Source organism: Dreissena polymorpha, chromosome 3 (assembly GCF_020536995.1).
Source record: "Dreissena polymorpha isolate Duluth1 chromosome 3, UMN_Dpol_1.0, whole genome shotgun sequence".
Taxonomy (NCBI): Eukaryota; Metazoa; Mollusca; class Bivalvia; order Myida; family Dreissenidae; genus Dreissena; species Dreissena polymorpha.
In genome coordinates this window covers 131007984-131030984 of record NC_068357.1, presented here as the reverse complement: position 1 = coordinate 131030984, position 23001 = coordinate 131007984, and the positions used below count along the sequence as shown (strand labels likewise).

General features: G+C 35.7%; 1 protein-coding gene across 3 annotated transcripts; it reads right to left on the bottom strand.

The window, feature by feature from the left end:
- Positions 1 to 6966: 6966 nt before the first annotated feature.
- LOC127871471 (uncharacterized) lies at positions 6967 to 21462 on the bottom strand. 3 transcript variants are annotated; one of them, XM_052414426.1, is made up of 7 exons: positions 21308 to 21397; positions 19940 to 20032; positions 13932 to 14016; positions 11956 to 12630; positions 11546 to 11722; positions 8340 to 9023; positions 6967 to 7911 (listed from the first exon to the last, which is right to left on the bottom strand). In XM_052414426.1, exons 3-7 carry the CDS (start codon positions 13996 to 13998, stop codon positions 7679 to 7681), a joined length of 1836 nt encoding a protein of 611 aa, XP_052270386.1. In that variant the 5' UTR covers positions 13999 to 14016; positions 19940 to 20032; positions 21308 to 21397; the 3' UTR covers positions 6967 to 7678. The 3 variants fall into 3 exon arrangements, with proteins under 3 accessions (XP_052270386.1, XP_052270384.1, XP_052270385.1); XM_052414424.1 differs by lacking the exon at positions 19940 to 20032 and having other exon boundaries at positions 21308 to 21462; XM_052414425.1 differs by lacking the exons at positions 19940 to 20032; positions 21308 to 21397 and adding an exon at positions 14989 to 15057.
- Between the last annotated feature and the right edge of the window lie 1539 nt (positions 21463 to 23001).

The following is a 23001-nucleotide window of genomic DNA, read 5'->3' as shown; positions in this document are numbered from 1 at the left end:
AATAAGCAATACATATTTAATGGCACACGTCACTAATGAATTCACTATAGATTGAACTTTAAACACCAAAATATTCATTAACATGTAATAATAAATCAAATACAAACATAATATGAACACATACGTTAACATCACATATCTTGATGTTTAAATGAACTACAACAGTATTAGTGATATTATTTTAAGACTACAATATAAGCAGGCATACAATACAATGTATTTCTTATCGCGTAAAGAACATTTTATAGTTAGATCACTATGAATGAGTTGTTTATCATTAAACAAACAAATGTGTCCACACGACACGGATGCCCCCAACTGTAAATTTGTCACTACATAAAAGCATAAGTGTGCAAATGTTTTTGAGATATACATCGCCTTTATTTTATTTAACTATTAGTTTGCTACATAACAGGTGTTCAATATTTATATTTTGTTTGTTACATATGTCATCTGCTGCAGTTTGTAGATGTTTTTTTCTGTCAATTCTTTGCATTCATGTTCGAACTTGGCCTAGAGGCCATCTAGATAAAACTTGTGAACAAGTTTGGTGAAGATCAGATGAAAACTACTTGAATAAGAGAGCGGACACCAAGCTGAATGTTTAAAACGCACTAAGTGACCCAGTGAACTAGTGTTTTGCCCGGCATGCCCCATGTTCACACTTGGCGTAGACATTATGTAGATACAACTTCTGACAGAGTTTGGGAAAGTTCGGATGAAAACTACTTGAATTAGAGAGCGGACACCATGATGAATGTTTGAAACGCACTAAGTGACCCTATGACATAGTTTTTGGCCCGGCATGACCCATGTTCGTCTTGACCTAGACATTATCCGGATGCAACTTCTGACCAACTTTGGAGATCGATTAGAACTACTTGAATTAGAGAGTGAACATGAAAAGTGTTACGGAGGACGGACAGACTGACAGACGGACAGTGCGAAAACTATATGCCGCCCGTTGGGGGCATAAAATATATTTTCATGTATCTGACATGGTGTGCAGAAATAACAAAAATGTAAAAATAAAATATTCCCTTCTCTTACTTAATATATTACCTATGGATGACAAACTGATTGGAAAAACAACACAAGATACACATTGTTGATATTTTGTACTCAAATTCATGCACATCAATAAAAAGGTATTGTATTTATTCTTTGAAGAAAAATCACCTGTTAAGTCTGGATTAAAAAATCTTATCTGTTAAAATGTCAATCACATCACAACATGAACACAATATATTGTCCATATTATCATCCACACAGAGTCCAAACTGTCAGTAAACTTGGAAAGCTCAGGTTGCATCAGGATTTGCCGAATTCACTTGTAAAGATCTGCAATAATTAAAATAAAAATGCCTGATTAGAAACCTTAAACATACACATAAAAAATACATATCACCAGTAGATACCATAGGCTTGTCAACAATTTATTGAAATTGAAAACCATGTCATGTTTTAGTTTTGTCTTAATGCTTGTTTAACTTAATCTACATGTATGTGAAAATAACACAAGAAATATTATTAAAATTATATAATCAAGACGAAAAACAGATTATTGCTTGGTACATAATACAATCTGAACCCTCAAGTTATGCATAGTGAATAGTATATTGTCAATGTTTAATATTAAAAAATAGTATCCATACTTAACACCATAAAGGTAAACCATCTGTGTTGGGAGAATAAAGCGCACCCCAGTTAACATTTTCTCAGATTTCTTTTTAAATATTTCACTATTTTAAATGGGATAAAGTAGAGAGCCGGCTGATTCGTGAGAGTTTTCTATGGGTATCATGATTTTTTAAAACAAATCAGTATTTTTCCAGTAATGTGCAATGACGCGTTTGAACGGTTAGAAAAATGTCAGATCAGTGTTGGGACTTAATATTACAAACGCGCGATTGCACTTTACTGAAAATTACTTATTTGTTAAAAAAAAAAATCATAAAATCTATAGAACACTCTCACGAATGAGCGAGCTCTCGACATTATCCCATTACAAATGGTGAAATAATTTAAAAAGACATCCTTAAAAATGTTATCTTGGTCACGTCTTATTCTCCCAACACAGATCTTAAAAACACATGATATACATGAAGGTGCAGTTTAAACAATGCAAGTGTTAATCATATCAAACCTGCTATTTAGCAGCACATCATTTAGTGTTTGCACTCCACTTTTGCCCAATCTGTTTTTTATGAGGTGGATTTGGCACATCCATCTTTTAGCCCTATATCATGATAGTTCATCATTGAAACTACCAGGTAGTAGGTTCTGCCCCTAAATAAATAAAATATAGCAAAATATTTATGAATGATTGTGTTATAGTTGAAAATAATATATGACAATGAAAACAAAGGTCTGCTGAAGTATTACATCTCAATACAATCTAAACGATATTCCGATAGTCCAGAAACATATTGACTGGACATTAGATTTGAACGTTTAATTGGCACCAGCGGATTGGTTCCATGACGTGACGTCGATTTGTGACGTAACGTTAAAGACGTGACGTCGTAACTTAGTGATTTACTGGCTTGACACAAGGATTGTTTTATATTGAAGATCGCTAATAAATTTTCATACCAAAAGCGGGTATTTTGGCGTTTATATTGTTCTCACTATCGGGAAAATAGTAAATTACGGATTTCCCATTATCGGGGATAATTCTCAGTAAACAGCAAATTACGGAAATTCCCATTATCGGGGAAACTTCTTAACATTGACTGAGAACCTTTAATCAGTTTTCTTAAGCTGCAACCTCTTGGTCATGTCTGACAATTCATTGAAAAAATAAAGTTTCAAAAGCATTGCAACATATTTGTGTAGTTGATCGTGCTTTATGAGAAAGATATGTTTTTCTTTCTACTTTCTTTATTTGATGTTATGAATCTTAGATCATCATTGCTTTCATGTTAAACTTGATCATGAACACAACCATTATTATTGACATCCAAAACTATAAATTTTTACAAGAATAGAAACATTTAAATATGAACAAAAAAAATCACATTCCTGACATATGCATTAATGTTATCATTTCGCATGGAATTGTCATCGCTAACCTGTCATTGTGAGATTGCACAAAGATTCGCAACATAAATTTGATATTACTTTTTAATACAACCTTGCTCAGTTCACAGTCTGTAAATGTAAAACAATAATTTAAAGTACATAAATGAAAGTAGAATACGTCTAATGGAATATATGCCCGTAAATTGTTCAACGAAATGTTAATATTGTCATTATACCAAAGTTCAACAACAAATGATAAATTGAATAAATACCTCCCTACCTACCTACCTACCAACCTGCCTGCCTGCCTGCCTGCCTGCATGCCTGCCTGCCTGCCTGCATGCATGCCTGCCTGCCTGTCTGTCTATCTATATTCTATCTATCTATATTCTATACAGCGAGAGAGAGAGGAGCGAGCGAAGCGAGAGAGATGATGGAAGGAGATGAGAGAGAGAGAGCGAGCAGAGCTAGCGAGCTAGCGAGCGAGCTAGAGAGCGAGCGAGGCGGCGAGTAGCGAGCTAGCGAGCGAGCGAGCTATCTATCTATCTATCTATCTATCTATCGATCTATCTATCTATCTATCTATCTATCTATCTAGCTATCTATCTATCTAGCGATCTATCTAGCTATCTATCGATCGATCTATCTAGCGATCTATCTATCTAGCTAGCTATCGATCTATCTAGCTATCTATCAGCTAGCTATCTAGCTATCTATCGAGCTATCTAGCTATCGATCTATCTATCTAGCTAGCTAGCTAGCTATCTATCGATCTAGCTAGCTATCGAGCTAGCGATCTATCTATCTATCTATCTAGCTATCTAGCTATCTATCTATCTATCTATCTATCTTCTATCTAGCTCTATCTAGCTATCGAGCTATCGATCTATCTATCTATCTATCTATCGATCTATCTATCTATCTATCTATCTATCTATCTATCTATCTATCTATCTATCTATCTATCTATCTATCTATCTATCTATCTATCTATCTATCTATCTATCTATCTATCTATCTATCTATCTATCTATCTATCTATCTATCTATCTATCTATCTATCTATCTATCTATCTATCTATCTATCTATCTATCTATCTATCTATCTATCTATCTATCTATCTATCTATCTATCTATCTATCTATCTACTATCTATCTATCTATCTATCTATCTATCTATCTATCTATCTATCTATCTATCTATCTATCTATCTATCTATCTATCTATCTATCTATCTATATATACTGTCTAACTCCCCTTGCGGGTATTATTGACAGGTGCACAGTCAGTGCAAGATAAAAGTGTAAACAGTGAATAAGTGAGAAAGATAAAAGTATGTTCGATTAATAATGCATGGTGAAGTGATTTAAAGTTAAAGCTGATAAAAACATGTCTCTCGGAGTTCAAGGGGCAGAAGGGGAAAGCAGGACCGCTTAAACCCTTCAAGATCAGGATGTAATACTGTAGTGGCAGGGAGGTTGTTCCACATCACAATAGCACTTGGGAAAAATGAAAACTTATAATAATTTGCAGTGGTATGGATCTGTCTGAAAGAGAGGGGGTGCATGTGACGAGTTAATCTGGTGGGTCGCTCGATATATGATGGCAGCGGCACGGCTACTAAACCTTGAACAATTTTTAAAAAGATTACTTTATGATACCATATTTCAAAATATATTCTGACATAGAATAAATATGTATTGAAACAGCAACAATGGTTAGGATGTATATCGAAAAATAACTTTTTAAAGTTAAAATGTGTATTCCGTCTTGGCTCAGAAAGTTCTGATTCTCGATTCATGCATTTTTGAACAATATGAAGTTGTTAAATAAATAGATTGACGGCGTTACGTTTTGGCATATCGGTCTAATCCAGGTTGTACGTATATCTAATGCAAAATTCCCCAACATAAGGCCCTCGTGAATAAATTCACATTCTGTATTGGCTTATTTATAAAATATGGGGATGCAACATTGCGTTTTGCCGCGATGTAAATGGAGTGGTCAGCATTTACTAATGTATCTAATATAGAAATGGTTAGCGGATAGCAATGCCATACTCTCAGTTTTAAAGCTCAAGATTTTTATTCTCATATTTCGTTTTATTTCGCACATTGTAAGTACCAGAGCGCTTTACACTAAGGATGTGTGATACATTTAAAACAATTATTAAAATATTACAGTATGAGCATTTGTTCGTATTTGATCATAAAGTAATTGGTGTTCCCTATTGTTGTACCATATACTATCGCCAAATCGTCGTATATTTTATAATTGATAATAGAATGTTTAAAAGTACTTAAATTTACGTAAAACTCTGTCGACAGCTTCGTTATCTTACGCTTTCTTTTATGCGGTATCAATGCCGGGGTGTGTGTGTGTGTGGGGGGGGGGGGCGTCTGGAAAGTGTCCATAAAACGCTATGGCATCTGCTTGGGCGACAAAAGAAATATCGTTCTGCGTATGCTAACATTTTCATGCACAATATGGTATAGTATTATAATAAGACACGTGCACTTTATTAGATTCTCTATGTGTTTAATACATCAACAAGATATACATAATTCATAAGAATCATTCTATAAGCTTTACGAATGTGGTTAGTATAATCACAATTATTCACGACATTTACAATAATTCATATACAGGATTCAAAAAGCTGTGTTCAGCAAAATCTTTAAACTTGTCAATTTAAAGCAAGCGCAATAGTAACCACAATTCTCTTTGATCACTTAAAAAGATGTTTTAATATATTTCATCATCAAAACCCAACATTAACGTCGTATTTTTCTTGTTAACCCTTCATAGATAATAAATAAATAAAAAATTGAATGGGACTCTCTGTTCAAACACTTACTATATTAAAGCTTAAAACAGATTCTGCAAATGTATGCTATAAAAGTGCCCAAGCATGTTTAGCCTATAAAATGTTGTATATCATTGCTTATTGAAGAATAAAATAATTCGCTTACTTGAAATAATTGCAATGATACAATAACATGCAATTTAACCCCGAATCTTATTTAATTAAAATCCTGGCATTCACTCATTTTTAATCGCTGTAAGGCAGATATTATAAAAGCCGCAACGTGGAGAAGATTTTAAATAAGATTGCTATACACCTTAATAACAATTGATTCTCCGAATGCAGGTTATCAAAGAACAATGATTTTTTCGAGTATAATATGATTGCATGTATATTCCTGCAGAAAATGGAAGGGTTCAGTATAATTTTCTGATAAATCCTAAAGTGATTCGCACACCTATCCGAGAAGTCTGCACACCTATCCGAGAAGTCTGCACACCTATTCGCATAACTATCCGAGAAGTCTGCACACCTATCCGAGAAGTCTGCAAACATATACGAGAAGTCTGCATACCTATTCGCATAACTATCCGAGAAGTCTGCACACCTATCCGAGAAGTCTGCACACCTATCCGAGAAATCTTCACACCGATCCGAGAAGACTTCACACCTATCCGAGAAGTCTGCACACTTATCCGAGAAGTCTGCACACCTATCCGAGAAGTCTACACACCTATCCGAGAAGTCTGCAAACCTATCCGAGAAGTCTGCACACCTATCCGAGAAGTCTGCACACCTATCCGAGAAGTGTACACACTATCCGAGAAGTCTTCACACCTATCCGAGAATACTTCACACCTATCCGAGAAGTCTGCACACCTATCCGAGAAGTATGCACACCTATCCGAGAAGTCTGCACACCTATCCGAGAAGTCTGCACACCTATCCGAGAAGTCTGCACACCTATCCGAGAAGTATGCACACCTATCCGAGAAGTCTGCAAACCTATACGAGAAGTCTGCAAACCTATACGAGAAGTCTGCAAACCTATACGAGAAATCTGCACACCTATCCGAGAAGTCTGCACACCTATCCGAGAAGTCTTCACACCTATCCGAGAAGTATGCAAACCTATCCGAGAAAGTCATGTATTTCAATCTCATAGCGCTAACAATAAAACAATATACAAGTACAAGTATTTTTCTGACAATGGAGGTCCAATACAAACGTTGACGATTATAAAAAATGATTCACACACGAATATGTTACATTTTACTATAAGCGTGTTTCCAAAGTCCAGTACAGTCAAGTGACGGTTTACGTTTATGACAATATGACTTGTAAAATGCAAGATAGAAGAACATTTCGGATACGAATAAAATTGTCAAATTGTCATTCAAATCTTTAAAAAAAAGATGCGTTCCAAGTTTATGGACATAAACACAAGCAAACAACAACACATATTAATTTTACACATGCATGCATTAATTAGCAAAATATCCGATGATAAATTCAACTGGTTTACATCCGGCATTTGTTATTGGCCAAATTTTTACGCTCTCATATGTGTTTTTTAGTGTGTGATACAAAGAACTGTTGACTTGATACTCCTATTTATCCATATAGGGATTTTGAACCGGATTTATGTAAAACAACCGCCAAAGTTTGCTATTTGGAGACATATTTTTTTTAAAGGATGCCGTTTATTGGCGTAGCTGACTAACATTACATTAAAGAAATTAAAATGAAATGTTTTGTCGAGGTGGCTCGCGGCATTAATTTTGCTTCCGTAAAATAAACTAACACCAATTGAAAATTGATGTATGCTTCAAGCGTGTAAATTATGCTAATATGGTGTTATGTTGGCGAGCAATTCAAAGGCAGACAACGGCATTTGAATTAAACGTGTGCATGTTGGCTGTACACCAGACCAGCCACCGGTCGACGTGCACGTGCGCACAAGATCCCCGGAGCTCGTGTATCCAGGGTTGCAGATGAACGTCACAATGGAACCTGGCTTGACGTCGTCAAACGTCTTTGTAGCGTCTCTGACGTCATCGGGCTCCGAGCATGTGATAACTGCAAACCAATCAAACGGTGTTTGATTTATGTATTTCAAACACATGTTAATCCGGCTGCAGCAGTCATGGTTTAGTGTTCTTGCAAAGTGTGAATAAATATCTCATTTAATATATTCTATCAATACATATTAACAAAGATAAAGAAACCAACAAACAAAGCAAGTAACTAAAATTATACATAGTTCTCTTTGTCATGCATATTAGGATAATGTTAGAGCAGTTCCTTAAAATGTAAGTGACTCATATAATAAGACGAAACAATCGATTTATATTCTTAATATTAGATATTTTAAACTTAATTACTAGATAAAACACATTGGCACAGTGCTTTCACATATAAATGAAATTATGGAGGATAACCAAATGATTGTAATAACTCAAATACACAAAGTAAATGTAAAACATTATATAAATTATCGCACTTACTGAATCGCTGACCAATCATGACTCCTGTAACGTCGCTTACAGTTGTTCCAATGCTGTACCCTCCACAACCGCCGTGATGGATCTCATAATCTTTCGAAAACATGGCCGCCGGAAGTGAGTCGCTGACCGGAACCGGAGTCGAAAGATCATACCAAGCGTACATCAGGTTATTCCTCCAACCTTTATAAGATGTGTAGGCGGCCTTTTTGGCATTGAACAGCACCGCGAAGTAGCTGTTTGGATTGCCGTCGCAGTTTGTGAACGTGAACTCTTTTCCGTTAACCTTCCAGCCCTGTACGCCACCCTTCACGTTGTGAGACAGAGGTATGAATCCAGTGAACACGTATGGACCCATGGCTGCGTTGAGTATGCCTTTATAGCCGTCATGCTTGTTAAACTGAACGGAGACTGGTAATGTGTTGAAGGCAGTAATCTGTTGAATTGTCGCCTCATACTGTTTGCCATCATGACGTCTGTGGATGACTTTAACGAGGCTGCTATCGTCAGACAGGGACGCCATGTTCAGGTCAACGTCGCCCGGAACCGAGGGTGAAACGTAGACGTATCCGTCGCCGTTTCCATAGTTACAATAAATGTGAAAGTTCATTCCTCCGCGGTTGATTTGGTAAAGCCCACTCTTCAGTTTTCCAGCAGCATTGTTTTGCATAGTCACACAGTTCTGCACTGAAACAGAGTGTATTGGTTTAACCCATTTATGCCTAGTGGACTCTCCCATCCTTGTAAATTGGATCAATTTATTTCCAAAATTAGGGATGTCTAGTATTTTTATATTTAGAATATTTATTACAGAAATTCCTTTAAGCAAACAGCGCAGACCCTGATGAGACGCCGCATTATGCGGCGTCACATCTGGGTCTACGCTGTTTGCCTAGGCCTTTTTTCTGGACGATAGGCATAAATGGTTTAAAGGTCCTTTATCTGAGCAAGATAAAACGTTTGACGGTAAACTTATGTTTGTATCCCTCACCAATGGCGGATACAAATAGTTTAGGCAAAATCCGTCCGTTATGCCGTCAGTCCGTCCGTCTGTCATAAACAGGGCTATATCTCAGAAACTGTGTACGATTTCAACATGAGACCTCATAGGGTGTATATGTATATATATATAATATTGTACATCAACAATAGAACGAGAAACATAATATTTACATGACGACAAAATAATTACATGACAAAACAGTTAGATCTATAAATAATTTGAACTGAACTTAAACGTATTATTTACATAGCGAACACATGCAAACAAAACACCGTTGCCACATTTAAAAGTCACTCGGATCGGCGTCTCTGGGCACATGAACATTGTTCTTATTTAAAAACACGATTGCGTCGACCAGATCACTGGCGAGTCTATTTCTTAGTTTATTGATGAGCAATCCAGTGGTTGAGAATATGCGCTCAGATGGCATAGAAGTTGCAGGTACATATAGAACACTCCTAGCAACATACGCGACTTTCGGAAATCCGCTCTCGCGACGTTTCCACCACTTAAGAGGTTTAGCAGTTGGCTCCATTTTCACAAGCAAATATCTCTGAAGTTCGTCAGAATTCTCTTGCTCGGTTAGAGGTTGAGTAAATTATTTTCTAAAAGCTTTTTTGATTGGACAACGTGATTATAATCATACGATCTTTTTTTGTTTTTCACACCAAGTCGGCACTTCCTTTACTTATTTAATCTTTTATCATGTTAAATGTAATTCGAGTTATTAGATCAAGACGGGTCGGTGTTTTAATTGCCATACGGTCTTATTTGTTTTTTCACACCAAGTCGGCTTTTCCTTTACTCATTTAATCTTTGATAATTTTAAATGTAATTCGAGTCATTGGATCAAGTGCAGGTCGGTGTTTTGATTGCCGATGCGATTAGAACCTATCATAATTTTGACACAAAGTGACTGTCTTTGTTAGGCAATTAGCGGGATTTATGACCGGTATACTGTCATCACCATAGCGACGAATTATCCGGACTAAACATTATGACACGAGGAACGACTTTTTGTACAATGTTTGAAGCAAATTTCACGAATACAAAGTCTTTGAAATTACTCGATTTTTTTATTTTTTTCTTCCGAATATTCGATTCGGAAAATAGTATCCGAATATTCGGTCCGGGACCGAATATTCGGATATTCGGATATTCGTTGACATCCCTAATATATATATATATATATATATATATATATATATATATATATATATATATATATATATATATATATAAAGGTATCTCCATGCACAAAACCTTTAGCCGTTCATTTTCAAGTATAAGAGTTATTGCCCTTTGTTGATTTGGTATGATGTTCCACTGCCACACACTATTCAGGGCTATATATCAGAAGCAATATAAGATTGCAACATGATGTATGGATGTATTTATATCAATAAGGAGAATTGGCATGTACAAGAACCATAACCCTACACTTTCTTTAATAAGAGTGTTCGACCTTCGTTGTTTTTGTATGATGTAAATGTTCATGACTATACCTTAGATTTTATACACGATTTCAACATGAAACTTCATGGGTGTATAGATATCCAGTTGGGCAATTGCAATTCATAAAAACAATTACACTACACTTTGATATTTTACTCTTATTGCAATGTTCAACCATCTGCACCCATCTATGAACAAATTAATTTTTGCGGGGGAAATCAATTCAACGAATTTGCTCTCTCGTGATTCATTCTCTAATTGGGTAACCACGTCATAGAAATTGACAACTCGCATTCTGTCAATGAAACATAACTGATAAGCCAATCGCTAACTGCGTTATCGCCGATATTTTATCAAACAACAATTATTATATAATTGAGTCGAGTATTATTATTATGTATCATAATTTGATGGAAATCTAAGTGTGCGTAGCCATTAATTATATGGCGACTGGTTGACATGAACAATGATAATGTTTTGCAAAGATAAGAAACAACATACAGACAGTTCTGACATGCAATTTTGACAGATTCAACACATCTTTAGTCAATGTTCAATCTGATGATACAGTCTTGACAAATCATCAATTTAACAATCACGTTATTACAAAATGATATGAAAAAAAGAAATTTTGAATAACCTATTAATTGAAATGTTTTACGAGTAATTTTAGTAGGTTTTGTTCTATTTTACAAATACACATCAGCAAAGCAATAATCTTTAAATATGACCCATTACCGTCTATACCGACCTTGACATTTAGGTTTGGTCCCAGTCCATCCACCGAGCCCGTGGCACGTGCGCACAGCGTCGCCGGAGACAATGATGTATCCCGGCTCACATGTGTACGTCACAGAGTTTCCGGGACTCAAGCCCGGGAAAGACAATGAAGCATGCTGAACGGGTATGGGGTTAGCACATGTGATCTCTAAAAATAAAAAAACTTTGATGACATAAACTATACTGTTTTACTTCGCTTATCAACCTTTTAAGCGAACACACAGCCCCAACAGTAATGCTGTTGTTGTTGTTTTCTTCAAATATTCCAATAATTGCAATACATTTATTTTTTTATACAACAAGTAAAGTTATTTTATTTAATAATTGGTCACCTGTTAATGGTCTATTCTCGCATATACGAGCTGCATTTCAAACTATTACCTGATCTAACACCAACAGCCACGCCTTGAATATCAGGTACATTGGTTCCCCTGCTGAACCCTCCGCAGCCACCGTGGTGGATTTCAAAGAAAGGAGTGAAGAAGTTTCTAGGAAGGTACTCATGGGTGGGAACGGCTGTTGACAGATCGTACCAAGCAAACATAAGCTTGTTGTAGTACCCGACGTAATTTGTATAGCCCTTGTGGTAGGCATTGAACAATGCGGCAAAGTAACTGTTCGGATTGGCGTCGCAGTTTACGAACGTGAAGTCCTTGCCGTTGACGTTCCAACCCTGTATGTCGTGTAACTTCGTCATATGTTTTGGTATGAAGCCGACAAATACATACGGCGCCATTGCTGAATTTATTGGCCCCTGATATTCGACATTTGCGTTAAACTGGACAGACAGGGGAACGTTGGAAAACTTGCCGAGCTGTTTAAGTGTAGCGATGTGTTGTTTGGCGTCCGCTCGAATGTGGTATACGATTGCAACGGTTTTGTTGTTGTAGAGACGAGACATGTCCACGCACCCTGACGTCATGGGCGAAAGGAACGTCAACACGTGACCGTGATTGAATTGGCAGTAGACGTTAATGCATTTGCCCCCGTTGTAGACAATGTACGGTCCACTAGACAAACCTCCATTTGCCGCGTTCAGAAGATCTACGCAATTTTCTGTAGAAAAACGGAAAAAAATGCAGTTTGTGTCGTATTGATTGCATTAGTAACCATGACAAAATGTGATTTGAAGACTCTTTTTGAAGAAGTTATGTATTTATAGATTTCTTTCTCGTTTTGATTCGATAAATAAGTTATAAGCGACCAAAAATAAAATTATAAACAAAATCCCATGGCGGATTAACTGTATTTGTATATTATTATTATCAATTATTATTAAAAAATAATAAATGAGGTGAACATTTTTATAAAACATAGCTTTAATTGTGTAAAATATGGCGAATACATAACATTTTTAATTTCTATTTTAAACATAAGATTGACGTGCCTCAATATAGACTGATGATATAATAGTTTTTTTTATAAATACAACTATACATGTAAATCAAATACCAGCACTAGTGAACGTCTTGCATCATTTGTTAAGGGCATATCGACGTTATAACTACCGAATTCATTAATACTTGTATTGGGAATAGTAGTATGTCTCTTTCTATGTACACATAAGTTTGGTTACAATTATTTAAAAATCACCAAGAAAAAAATAATTCAGTACCCCCAACATTTTTTATTTTACTCTTCAATGATGATTTGAACTAGCGCCTACATAAAACTACGGAATCCGGATCTATAATCTCGCACTTCTTTCATCAATGGCGACACTAGACACACGAAGCGATACTTTATATTTTTCTTGAAATTTGTGGCGATACTTGATATTTTTTCTTGACAGTCCCGGCGACGCACGATATATTAAACACGATATATCGCCTTTTGGTTACCAACACAAGGGCGATATATCGTGTTAAATATATCGTGCGTCGCCGCGACTGTCAAAAAAATATCAAGTATCGCCGCGACTTCAAGAAAAATATCGTGCGTCGCCGCGACTGTCAAGAAAGATATCAAGTATCGCTTCGTGTGTCTAGTGTCGCCCTTGATGCAAGAGTGCGAGATTATAGATGGCACTATCCGGATTCCGTACAAAACCGTCTCGATAATGATAGTTTACTTGTTTATTTACTACACTACAGCACACATATCACTAGTATAATGCGTACCGCGGAACTTCATGAGCAATTGTAGAATGTCTACTTATTTTCCAGTGCCAACGAAAGTTGTCCATGCGACAAATCGTTCTAATAAAAAACATAAAGGTTACTATGCACCTTTAAAAACGAGATCTACAGATATAGTAACAATTTAAATTCTTCTTAAAATATATCGTTATTTTTTTTAAAAAGTTATACCGTAATAGCCCTCGACAAGCCAATTTTAAATTGCAGCACAACGTTTACCTTGACCAGAAACGCCTATCGATGAACATATCAACACAACTAACGTCGCCCTACACAGGGTCATCATTTTCCCGCAGAACTGTCGCTGAAAAGATATATTAGGAAACTAAATACGAATTGTAAAAAGTTAACATAGCAATTAATAATGGACATATCTTTTTTCGGAATTGTTTTTTAAAACGTTTGAACATAGCTTAATTGTATTAATAAGGACTTATCCAAAGCAAACCGCATATTTAAGTGTTATATTGAACTATGAAAACGATCAACGAACTAACAAAGTGCCCTTATTTGATATTCACCTAACACATGCAGACATAGAACGAAATGAAATTATTTTCGGTTTGATAAATACGGTAAAGTATGGTTTTATACCAAACTTCTCACAGCAGTTACTTCCCTTGGGCATGCGCACGGCCATGAACCGCTGCCACCACAAAAATCACGTGATGTACAATAACAACAACAACAACAACATGACAACTTTTGTCAATTTACCAAAACCCAAAAAAGTCCCTTTAACAAGGTCAACGTGCGCTTTTCTTTTTTATCAACATTACGTCTGCAAATTTGCACGACTGTACAATAATAAATCAAGTGCAATGTTATGCTATGTCATACATATATTTTCATAAAATAATAAATTTTTAATATATTATAATGTATAAAATTGTTGAAGCCTTTTGTCTCAGTGACACAAAAATACTGTGTAATAATTACAATGTTGTAACATCTTAACGCGTTTAGATTTTCAATAGTTCATTTACATTTTATTTTTCAAGGGCACCGTAACCACACTGCAAACAGTTAGAACTGTGAATCCCATAACGGACGGTATGAGTCTCTGCGCTCTTTATGATACTAAGGTTGCTTTGGAAACGGTTAAAAACCGAAGCCCCTTAAGTACCGATACAAAATAACAATAATCGAATGGTTAATTAACAAATTGTCGAAAACGCGCTCAAATCTTTTAAAACAGAAAAATTGTTTACTGAACAAATATCTACATGAAAACACCAATAAAAAGCAATAACAAATTCAAAGTATATCCACTCACCCTCAAAGAGAAAGTCTTCTGCAGTCGATAAAAAAACACGGTTGTCTTTTTATATCTAAATTACGGATATCAGGAAGAGTCGGAAATAACACGTTATATTTCAGCTATTCATATATTTAACAATCAATTATGGCAATCTAAGAATAACAACGGTCTATCTGATTGAAGCTAACATAAGAAGGTACCGCTTTGTAGTCACTCACTAAGTTTGATATGTATATTTGCCCGACATTGTTTTGGCCACTTAAACACCAAGATGTAAGATTAATTCGAAAATACTATTGCAGATGTACACTTGGTTCACTTTGGATAACAAAACACTAACGCTATCAACACAACATGGTGGGATAAATTATCATATCATGATTTATAAACGGATCTAAAAAAAACTTATCCTGAAGATGTCAATTATTATGAGATATATTTTGGACATACCACTTAAAATGTTTACTTGCTATAAAGACTCATAAATGATCTCTATCTTTATCTAAAAATACTTTGACCAAACAGGATATTTTCGTTCTGGTTTTAAGACAAACAAATTGAAACTCCAATTGCATCCGCTTGCCCCTATTTCTGGATAATTTTGGAGTCGGTTTTCAGATACACTTTCTTAAGTCGCTTATGATATGGAATTATTTTACTTTTTCAAAGTTTATTGTTTTAATAAAAAGCATGTGTGTTGTGGACTTTGCCCCTAACTTTCATTCAAAGCTTTAGATATTGTTTGCTTCACAAATGTTTGATACATTAATTGCAATTAAAGAAAAGACACTTTAATCCAATCCTTAAAAACCGACGTAAGAATTTTGGAGACATCAAGTCCAGGTGATTCAATCATTGCTACAAGTGGTTTGAAAGCCTTTGAACAATCCATTCGAAGCAAAGCATCGGAGGTTGTAAACCGTTTGAGCGCACAAACCTCACACTTGGACGAGATATATTCTAATTTTAATTGCAAAGAAAAAATCGTCTACCATTAATGGCCATCTCACCATTTTCACGTTTTGGTAAATGGACAAATTAAAAAAAAACGCCAGCAGACACGCATGAATATATGGCGCACCAAAGGCGTCGAAACTTTAACTTCTGCTTCAGCAGAAAAAATGCTGCTCGACCAGCAAAATCCCTGCCCGTGCAGCATTTTTTTCTGCTGCAGCAGAAAATCCTGCTCGACCAGCATTTATTTTTAGAATAAGCCCTTGAACCCGCCAGCCAATCAAATGTGAGCTTAACAACGGACGACGTAAGCTACCTCTACGGAAACGATATAGACCTGACAATAACTTTAGAAAAACTGCAACAAACGCGATTATTTTCAAGTTTTATAGCGCAAAAAAGACGGATTTCTTCATTGTAACCACCAGATATATTCTAATTGAGATCGATACATTTGAATCTATAGCTTAGTTAGCAAGTAACATTATTTTTTTTTTAACGGTACCGCTTTTAAAACCGAAAGTAGGATTTGTAGACGTTTACGTCCATTTCGACAAACGCGATTATTTTTTAGTTTTAAAGCGCAAAAGAGACGGATTTCTACCTTGTAACCACCAGATATATTCCAATTTGCAGAGATAAAATATGTTTCTTATTTATACGTAGATTTGCTATGTACTTCATTTCAAGGTGTGTGACTTTAACTTCCCTAATCAAACATACTGTTATTTGAACAACCATTTACGCATGTAAAGTTTGAACATATGAACTATTTAGAATTTTGTCGACTTAAGCATGATTAGAATAGTGCTTCGGCGATCCAATCTGTGTGTGATTTTATATATAATATGGTGAAGTTCGAGTGAATGATCCAATATTCATGAGTTCAAAATGTAACTAGTTTTTAGGGCTGTTACCACAGTAATTCAGTGATATGTTTGTTTATTTATGCATTGTATGATGACAAATACTTACATAGTTGTGATAAAACTAGCTTAGCATATGGTTTGTTTGTTAAAATTTACAACGATGTTGATGGAGAATTAACTTCCGTGACATTTCGTATTTCTTAAAAATATATATTTACTCACACGTGTCGGCGCATAGGCCGGTGTTAATGTGTTTCTAATGCTACGCTACATATAAATTAATACTTGTATGGTATAATTTGCTTTTAAGAGAGTTATTCGTGTGTTTGTATTAAAATGTTTAAGTTAAAACTACATTTCTCTTATTTGTGAGATTGTCGATACCCTCCCAAAATGCCGCGCATGTGTGCGAATATGTTTCTGGTAACCTTACTAAAACTTTAATTTATTTTCAGCTACTTAATATTGTATTCTAAGAAAATAATGACCGTGTTTTGTCATTTTAAAAAAGCTGATGTTACTGTTTACTTCCGTTAGTTTTTACTCTTGTTTGTTTGTCAGATTCATAATACATGGCTGGTTCAAATAAATAAAAAATTAATCTGTTGATCTTTCCTTTGCTCGCAATGTCAACGTTACTAATGCAAAATGAAGGAATAACTGTAAAACAAATGCAATGCCATCTGAATAGTCAAATATCTCATCAGCTGTTGATGTTTTTATCATCATTTTATCGTACCATACGTTGGAATGTGTTGATGATATCGTCATTCGCCAGAAATTTCCGATTTATATCTCCAGAATAGAGTGATTGACAATAAAATGATCCAAGTAAAAGTTTAACTTCCGTTATTTGAAAAATACTCTAATTTATACGATTGTGAATATTTTGCAAACGGTAAATAATTGATTAGAACAAAAACATGTTCATACTTCTGAAGAACTGTTCTTTTGAAAACCTTTTATGATTGTATGATCTAATGACATTGGTTTTTTAATATTTTGCAAGGTCAATGGCACCAAAAAAACGAGAATGGTTGTTTAAAATTGATCAACTATTATTAAACTCTCATTCCTTTTTTCGCAGTTGTTCATAAAATAATAATTAAGCTATAAAATCTATAAGTTATGTAGTAACATGCAAAATTGGTTGATCAATTGCTCCAACGTTACATGATTTATGCCTGTGTGTAATCTGATTCTGATTGGCTGATGCCATAATCTAAAAATAATGCTGGTTGCGCAAGATTGCTGTGCTGCAGCAGAGGTTAAAGTTTCGACCCCTTTAGTGCGCATTCTTTTGACGGAAGGAATAGTTGGCAATTTAAGGCAATGGTTGAGGCTGTCGAATTAAGGCTTGTACTGCGCATAAAACGTAGTTGACATTTAAACTCATGTTTCTAAAATTAACTTTTGTATACTTATCAGTGGGGAAAATTTGACGAATGGCAAATTTGGGGATTGCACAGTTACAATTTTTACTATTTTAGCTGTAGTCCTCCCGAAAGGGCGACTATAAAGTATAGGTGGGCAGCAAGTTTCTAAGTCTTCGACGCAAAGTAATGAAACAAGACTTGTCTCTAAACGTATCTCATGAAACTATGTGGATTTTATTTTGTGAAAACATACGGTGTTTAAATTAACAAAGTACCAACAATAAACAACAGTATATTAAGAACAAAAATGTCGTTAAAAAACTAATCTGCTGTGTTTTATCTGATGGGTCATTTGGGATACGTTGCTACCCTCTCGCTCAGGCGCCAACTAATCGATCGATCATCAGCAGATGTTAATACACGAGCAAAAATGTACATTAAATCTTCGACGACAGTGCGAACTACACGTATCTCTGAACCCCGCCCATTCTTACCACAGGTATCCAGTTTTGAAGGTCCATGTGTGAGTGAAGGAGTGAGTGAAGAAGAGCTTGATGATTTACGAATTGCTGAACGAGCATAAAAGTGAGTCATGGATGAAAAGCATGAGCCAGTGAAAAAGTAATGCTGAGTAGGGTGAAGTAGATAATTAGTAATTGAATAATTCAGTGACAAAGAACCGTACTAAAGCAGGGAAGGATGATTTAGTAAAGTATTTTAATTGAATAATGAATATGTTAGTTAACATTTAAGAAAAGAAACGAGTGAGTGCATTATTTAGAAAAGTAGTGATAACGTATAACAGTGATTATATAAAAAAGGAATTGGGTAAGAACGTGAATGCGTTTGGGTTGTAACTTGATGCTTAAATTTCGAATTTACTCGAGTTTGCTCTTCGATTATAAAAATATATCATAACTATAAAGCAACACTATTGAGGTGGCAGCCTTGCCCAGGTCAATATCGAATTTTATTTACAAGTTCGAAAGATTTGAAATAATTTAAATATTCCAATATATAAAACGCATTAGGTTATTTAACAATTATTTTGCAAACCTGGTTGTTATAATGTCCTGGTTGTTATACATAATGTTCATCAGTGATGAGAACCCCAATCGTATACGAGTTTTTAAGCATTCCAAAGAAACAATCATTTTAAATCTATAGACAAAGACAGAACAAAAATATGGATTATATCAAATCATTTACGACTTTAATAATCATAACTACACTTTGCTTTTATCAATGCAACTATGTTGAACAAGATCCATTTGTCAAAAGTTCGTAGAAGTTCGTAATTAATGGGCACGGGTGATCATTGTCGGTGGGAGGTTGGAGAAAACGTGTTGCTACCAACCTACAAAACCTACTTAGTCATTTATAAATGCATGCACGCTGTGTTTAAACAATTCAAGCACATGTTAGACACAATTCCATGAATAAAACACAACATTTTATTCCGCAGCGACTTCCCAAAACGGTTCATTTTACTAAGGGTGAGTACTGTAGCAGATGACGCATACAAAGCAGAAGTTTGAAAAAAATATATGTTGATGTAGCATGTTTAGAAGACTTAAAATATTTAAGTCTTTAAAGTTAAGTCATAAACATAAACACATCGTTGTATCGCTATCTTAACCATGTCACGTACACAAATGAAAATAAGACGACCTGTGACATACATTGTCAGGATTATATACAGTTTATACATATCCACCCTGACAAAAGGAGTTTACGGGGATAACTCTTTTTGCACGGAATACGTACCTGAACCACGACAGAAATAGGCCTTACAACATAGTTTTATCGCCACCATGAGTCTGTATCACGCACACTTATATAAATTCGACTGCATGTCACCTAGTTAGAGTGATAAACAGTACTCAACTATACACAGTTGCATAGATCTGTATGCAGGTAAAACTGTTGTTTCACTTCTTTATATTGTCAGAAATAGGTACCCCAAAAGTGCTGGAGGAGTCGAGTACACACCATTCTGCCAAAACTTGTTGCAACATTAACCCATATATGCCTAGTGGACCCTCCCATCCTTCTAAATTGGATCAATTTATGTCCAAAATTAAGGATGTGTAGTATACTTATTTCTATATTTAGAATATTTCTTACTGAAATTCCTTTAAGCAAACAGCGCAGACCCTCAGCAGCGCATCATGCGGCGTCTCATCAGAGTCTACGCTGTCTGCAAATACCTTTTTCTAGACGCTACGCATAAATTGGTTAATTTGTTTACGATCATTTTATCATTAAGATCGATCAACTATGAAAGTTTGAGCGATAAACATCCATCAGTTATATAAAAAACGCATTTCGCTGAAGTGGTGAAACAGACAAAGGCCAACGTACTGCCAACACTGGTCGCAGCCAGTCGTTTCTTTAAAGGGGCCTTTTCACAGATTTTGGCATGTTTTGAAGTTTGTCATTAAATGCTTAAAATATTGATAAATGTAAACATTGGATCTAAAAAGCTCCAGTAAAAAGTCAAGAATAAAATTTTAAAAAGGAAAAAACAGTTTCCTTCAACAGGGCTCGAACCACTGACCCCTGGAATATTTGAGTAAAAATCTACCACTTTTACCACTCGGCCATCCGGGCTGATACAATGACAGAAGGATGTTTTACTACATATATAAGCAATGCTCGTAGTTTCACAAAATATAACGAAAACAACAGAACTATCCAAATTGTTCAATCGTTTCGCGTTGCAACGCTTTATAATTTTTAGCTTTTTAAATCGTAAAAGATGCATATAATGGCTATTTAAGAGCATGGTAAATGTTCGTTATTACTGTTTCCTCACAAATATCATAACTAAAACGAAAACTTGCGAATCTGAAACAACTTTTTTTAATTTTGTCAATTTACCAAAACGTAAAAAGGTCCCTTTAAGATCGAAGGAACGGACAAGTGCAATTCTTACTGCCTCCCGCCTTGTGGCTTGAAAAATGCTGCATATGTAACCGTTTTAAATGACCAGTTTGTGATGTCATTATGAAGCAATGAAATTGTCATGAGAATAAACCACACACATTTAACATTAATATTGTTCACACGAAAACGGTACTTATTACTTAAGAAGACAGACTAGAAAGCTTCAATTTATAATATTGCACATACCTTAAATATTAAAACTGAGTATTAAAAAATACCACTGCGATCAGTTAATGTGCTCACACTTCTTGCGCAACTGTAGCCAATCTTAGCAGATTTAAAGTACAAAGTGCAAATACATATGGAAGGCGAGCGCGTGTTCAAGTCCCTAACGATAACACCAGATACAGATAGCGCGCACAACACGGCTCATGTAAAAAAAGATAATTTTCATGAAATGAAACTAAACATCCTTTTGACGAGTTTCACCTATTATCATACGATGTATAGCATGTGTAAAGGCATATAAATATTCCGCTACACATTCATTTGTAATTTCGTTCGCGGTTTAAAGTAGAGATCACAGTTAATATAGCCGTACGATATCTATGAAACTCGCTTTGTCCGGATGGACAGAGTAAGGCTTTCGAAATTCCGGCAATGTCAGAAGAACACTCTCCGCCCATTCCCTCCCTGACCCCGTCGTATATTCCAACCCGGATTTCATCGAGACAGTGTAAGTCGGTCGATGGGGACGCTTGGTGCAACGAAGAGTTTCATCTAGTACAGAGTCGCCGTGTCGAGCGATTTTGCTTACTTGGACTTAGTTCGAGACTAAATACTAGGTTGCTTAGAGAGGAAGTGGAAAGTCACGGACTTTCTGTGAAATCAGTGCGTGTGTTTCCGTTACGACGAAATCGGAGGCAGGTGCTTGTGAAACTGACTCTAGTGGCAAACGGCGACACCGGCATCGTGCTGTCTGGTGAATTTTGGCCCGAATACGTCACTTGTTTCCCATGGAAACCCCGTGAGTCGCGTATACAGCACAACCGTGATCGGGTAGGGGAACCGGCTGGTCGATCTGACGACAAGAGGTCAACAAAGCGTGGTGCATGGACAACTGGATACCCAAACCAACAGCAACGATCTAGTGTTCCGCCACGATTCAAGAAAGTAATGCAACAACAGACCGATAAAGAACGCGACGACTGGACACGTCGTGAACTATACTACCATAATCGATATGAAGGACTTGCTAGTGAAATTGATTAATCATTCTATCATGGCTCTTATAGGGTTGAACATAGTGACTTGGAACATAACTGGGATTATGTCGAGTGCCGCATACCTATCAAATGTACTAAGTGATGGCAACATCGACATTTGCGGTATTTCAGAACACTGGCTACTGCCGTGCAATGTTCATTTTATGGACACGATTTTAACTGATTATAACCATTTTACTATCTGTAGTAATACCGAATATACAAAGTCTTCACGCGCAACAGGTAAAGGGGGCGTGGCTATCATTTGGAAAAACAAGTTCAACAACTTGATTACACCACTTACCATTGACAGTGATTACGTTGCAGGAATGCAAATGCAAATTGCTCCGAGGAAATACATTTACATATTTCAAGTTTATTTACCATGTGTTAATCATTCTAATCAGATATATTGTGAATGTTTAAACAACCTTTATGACCTTTATAATACGTATTGTGAGCAAGGTGAAACAATATTTCTAGGAGATTTCAATGCAGACTTTATATCTCCTAAACAAAGCTTTAGAAACAGGTTATTAAGTCGATTTGCTTACGACTGTAATTTGTATGCCGTTAATACTCATGAATCATGTATTGGTCCATCTAATTCATATGTTTCCTATGATGATAGATATTCCTCGTTGATTGACTTTGTTTTTGTACCAACTGAATTAT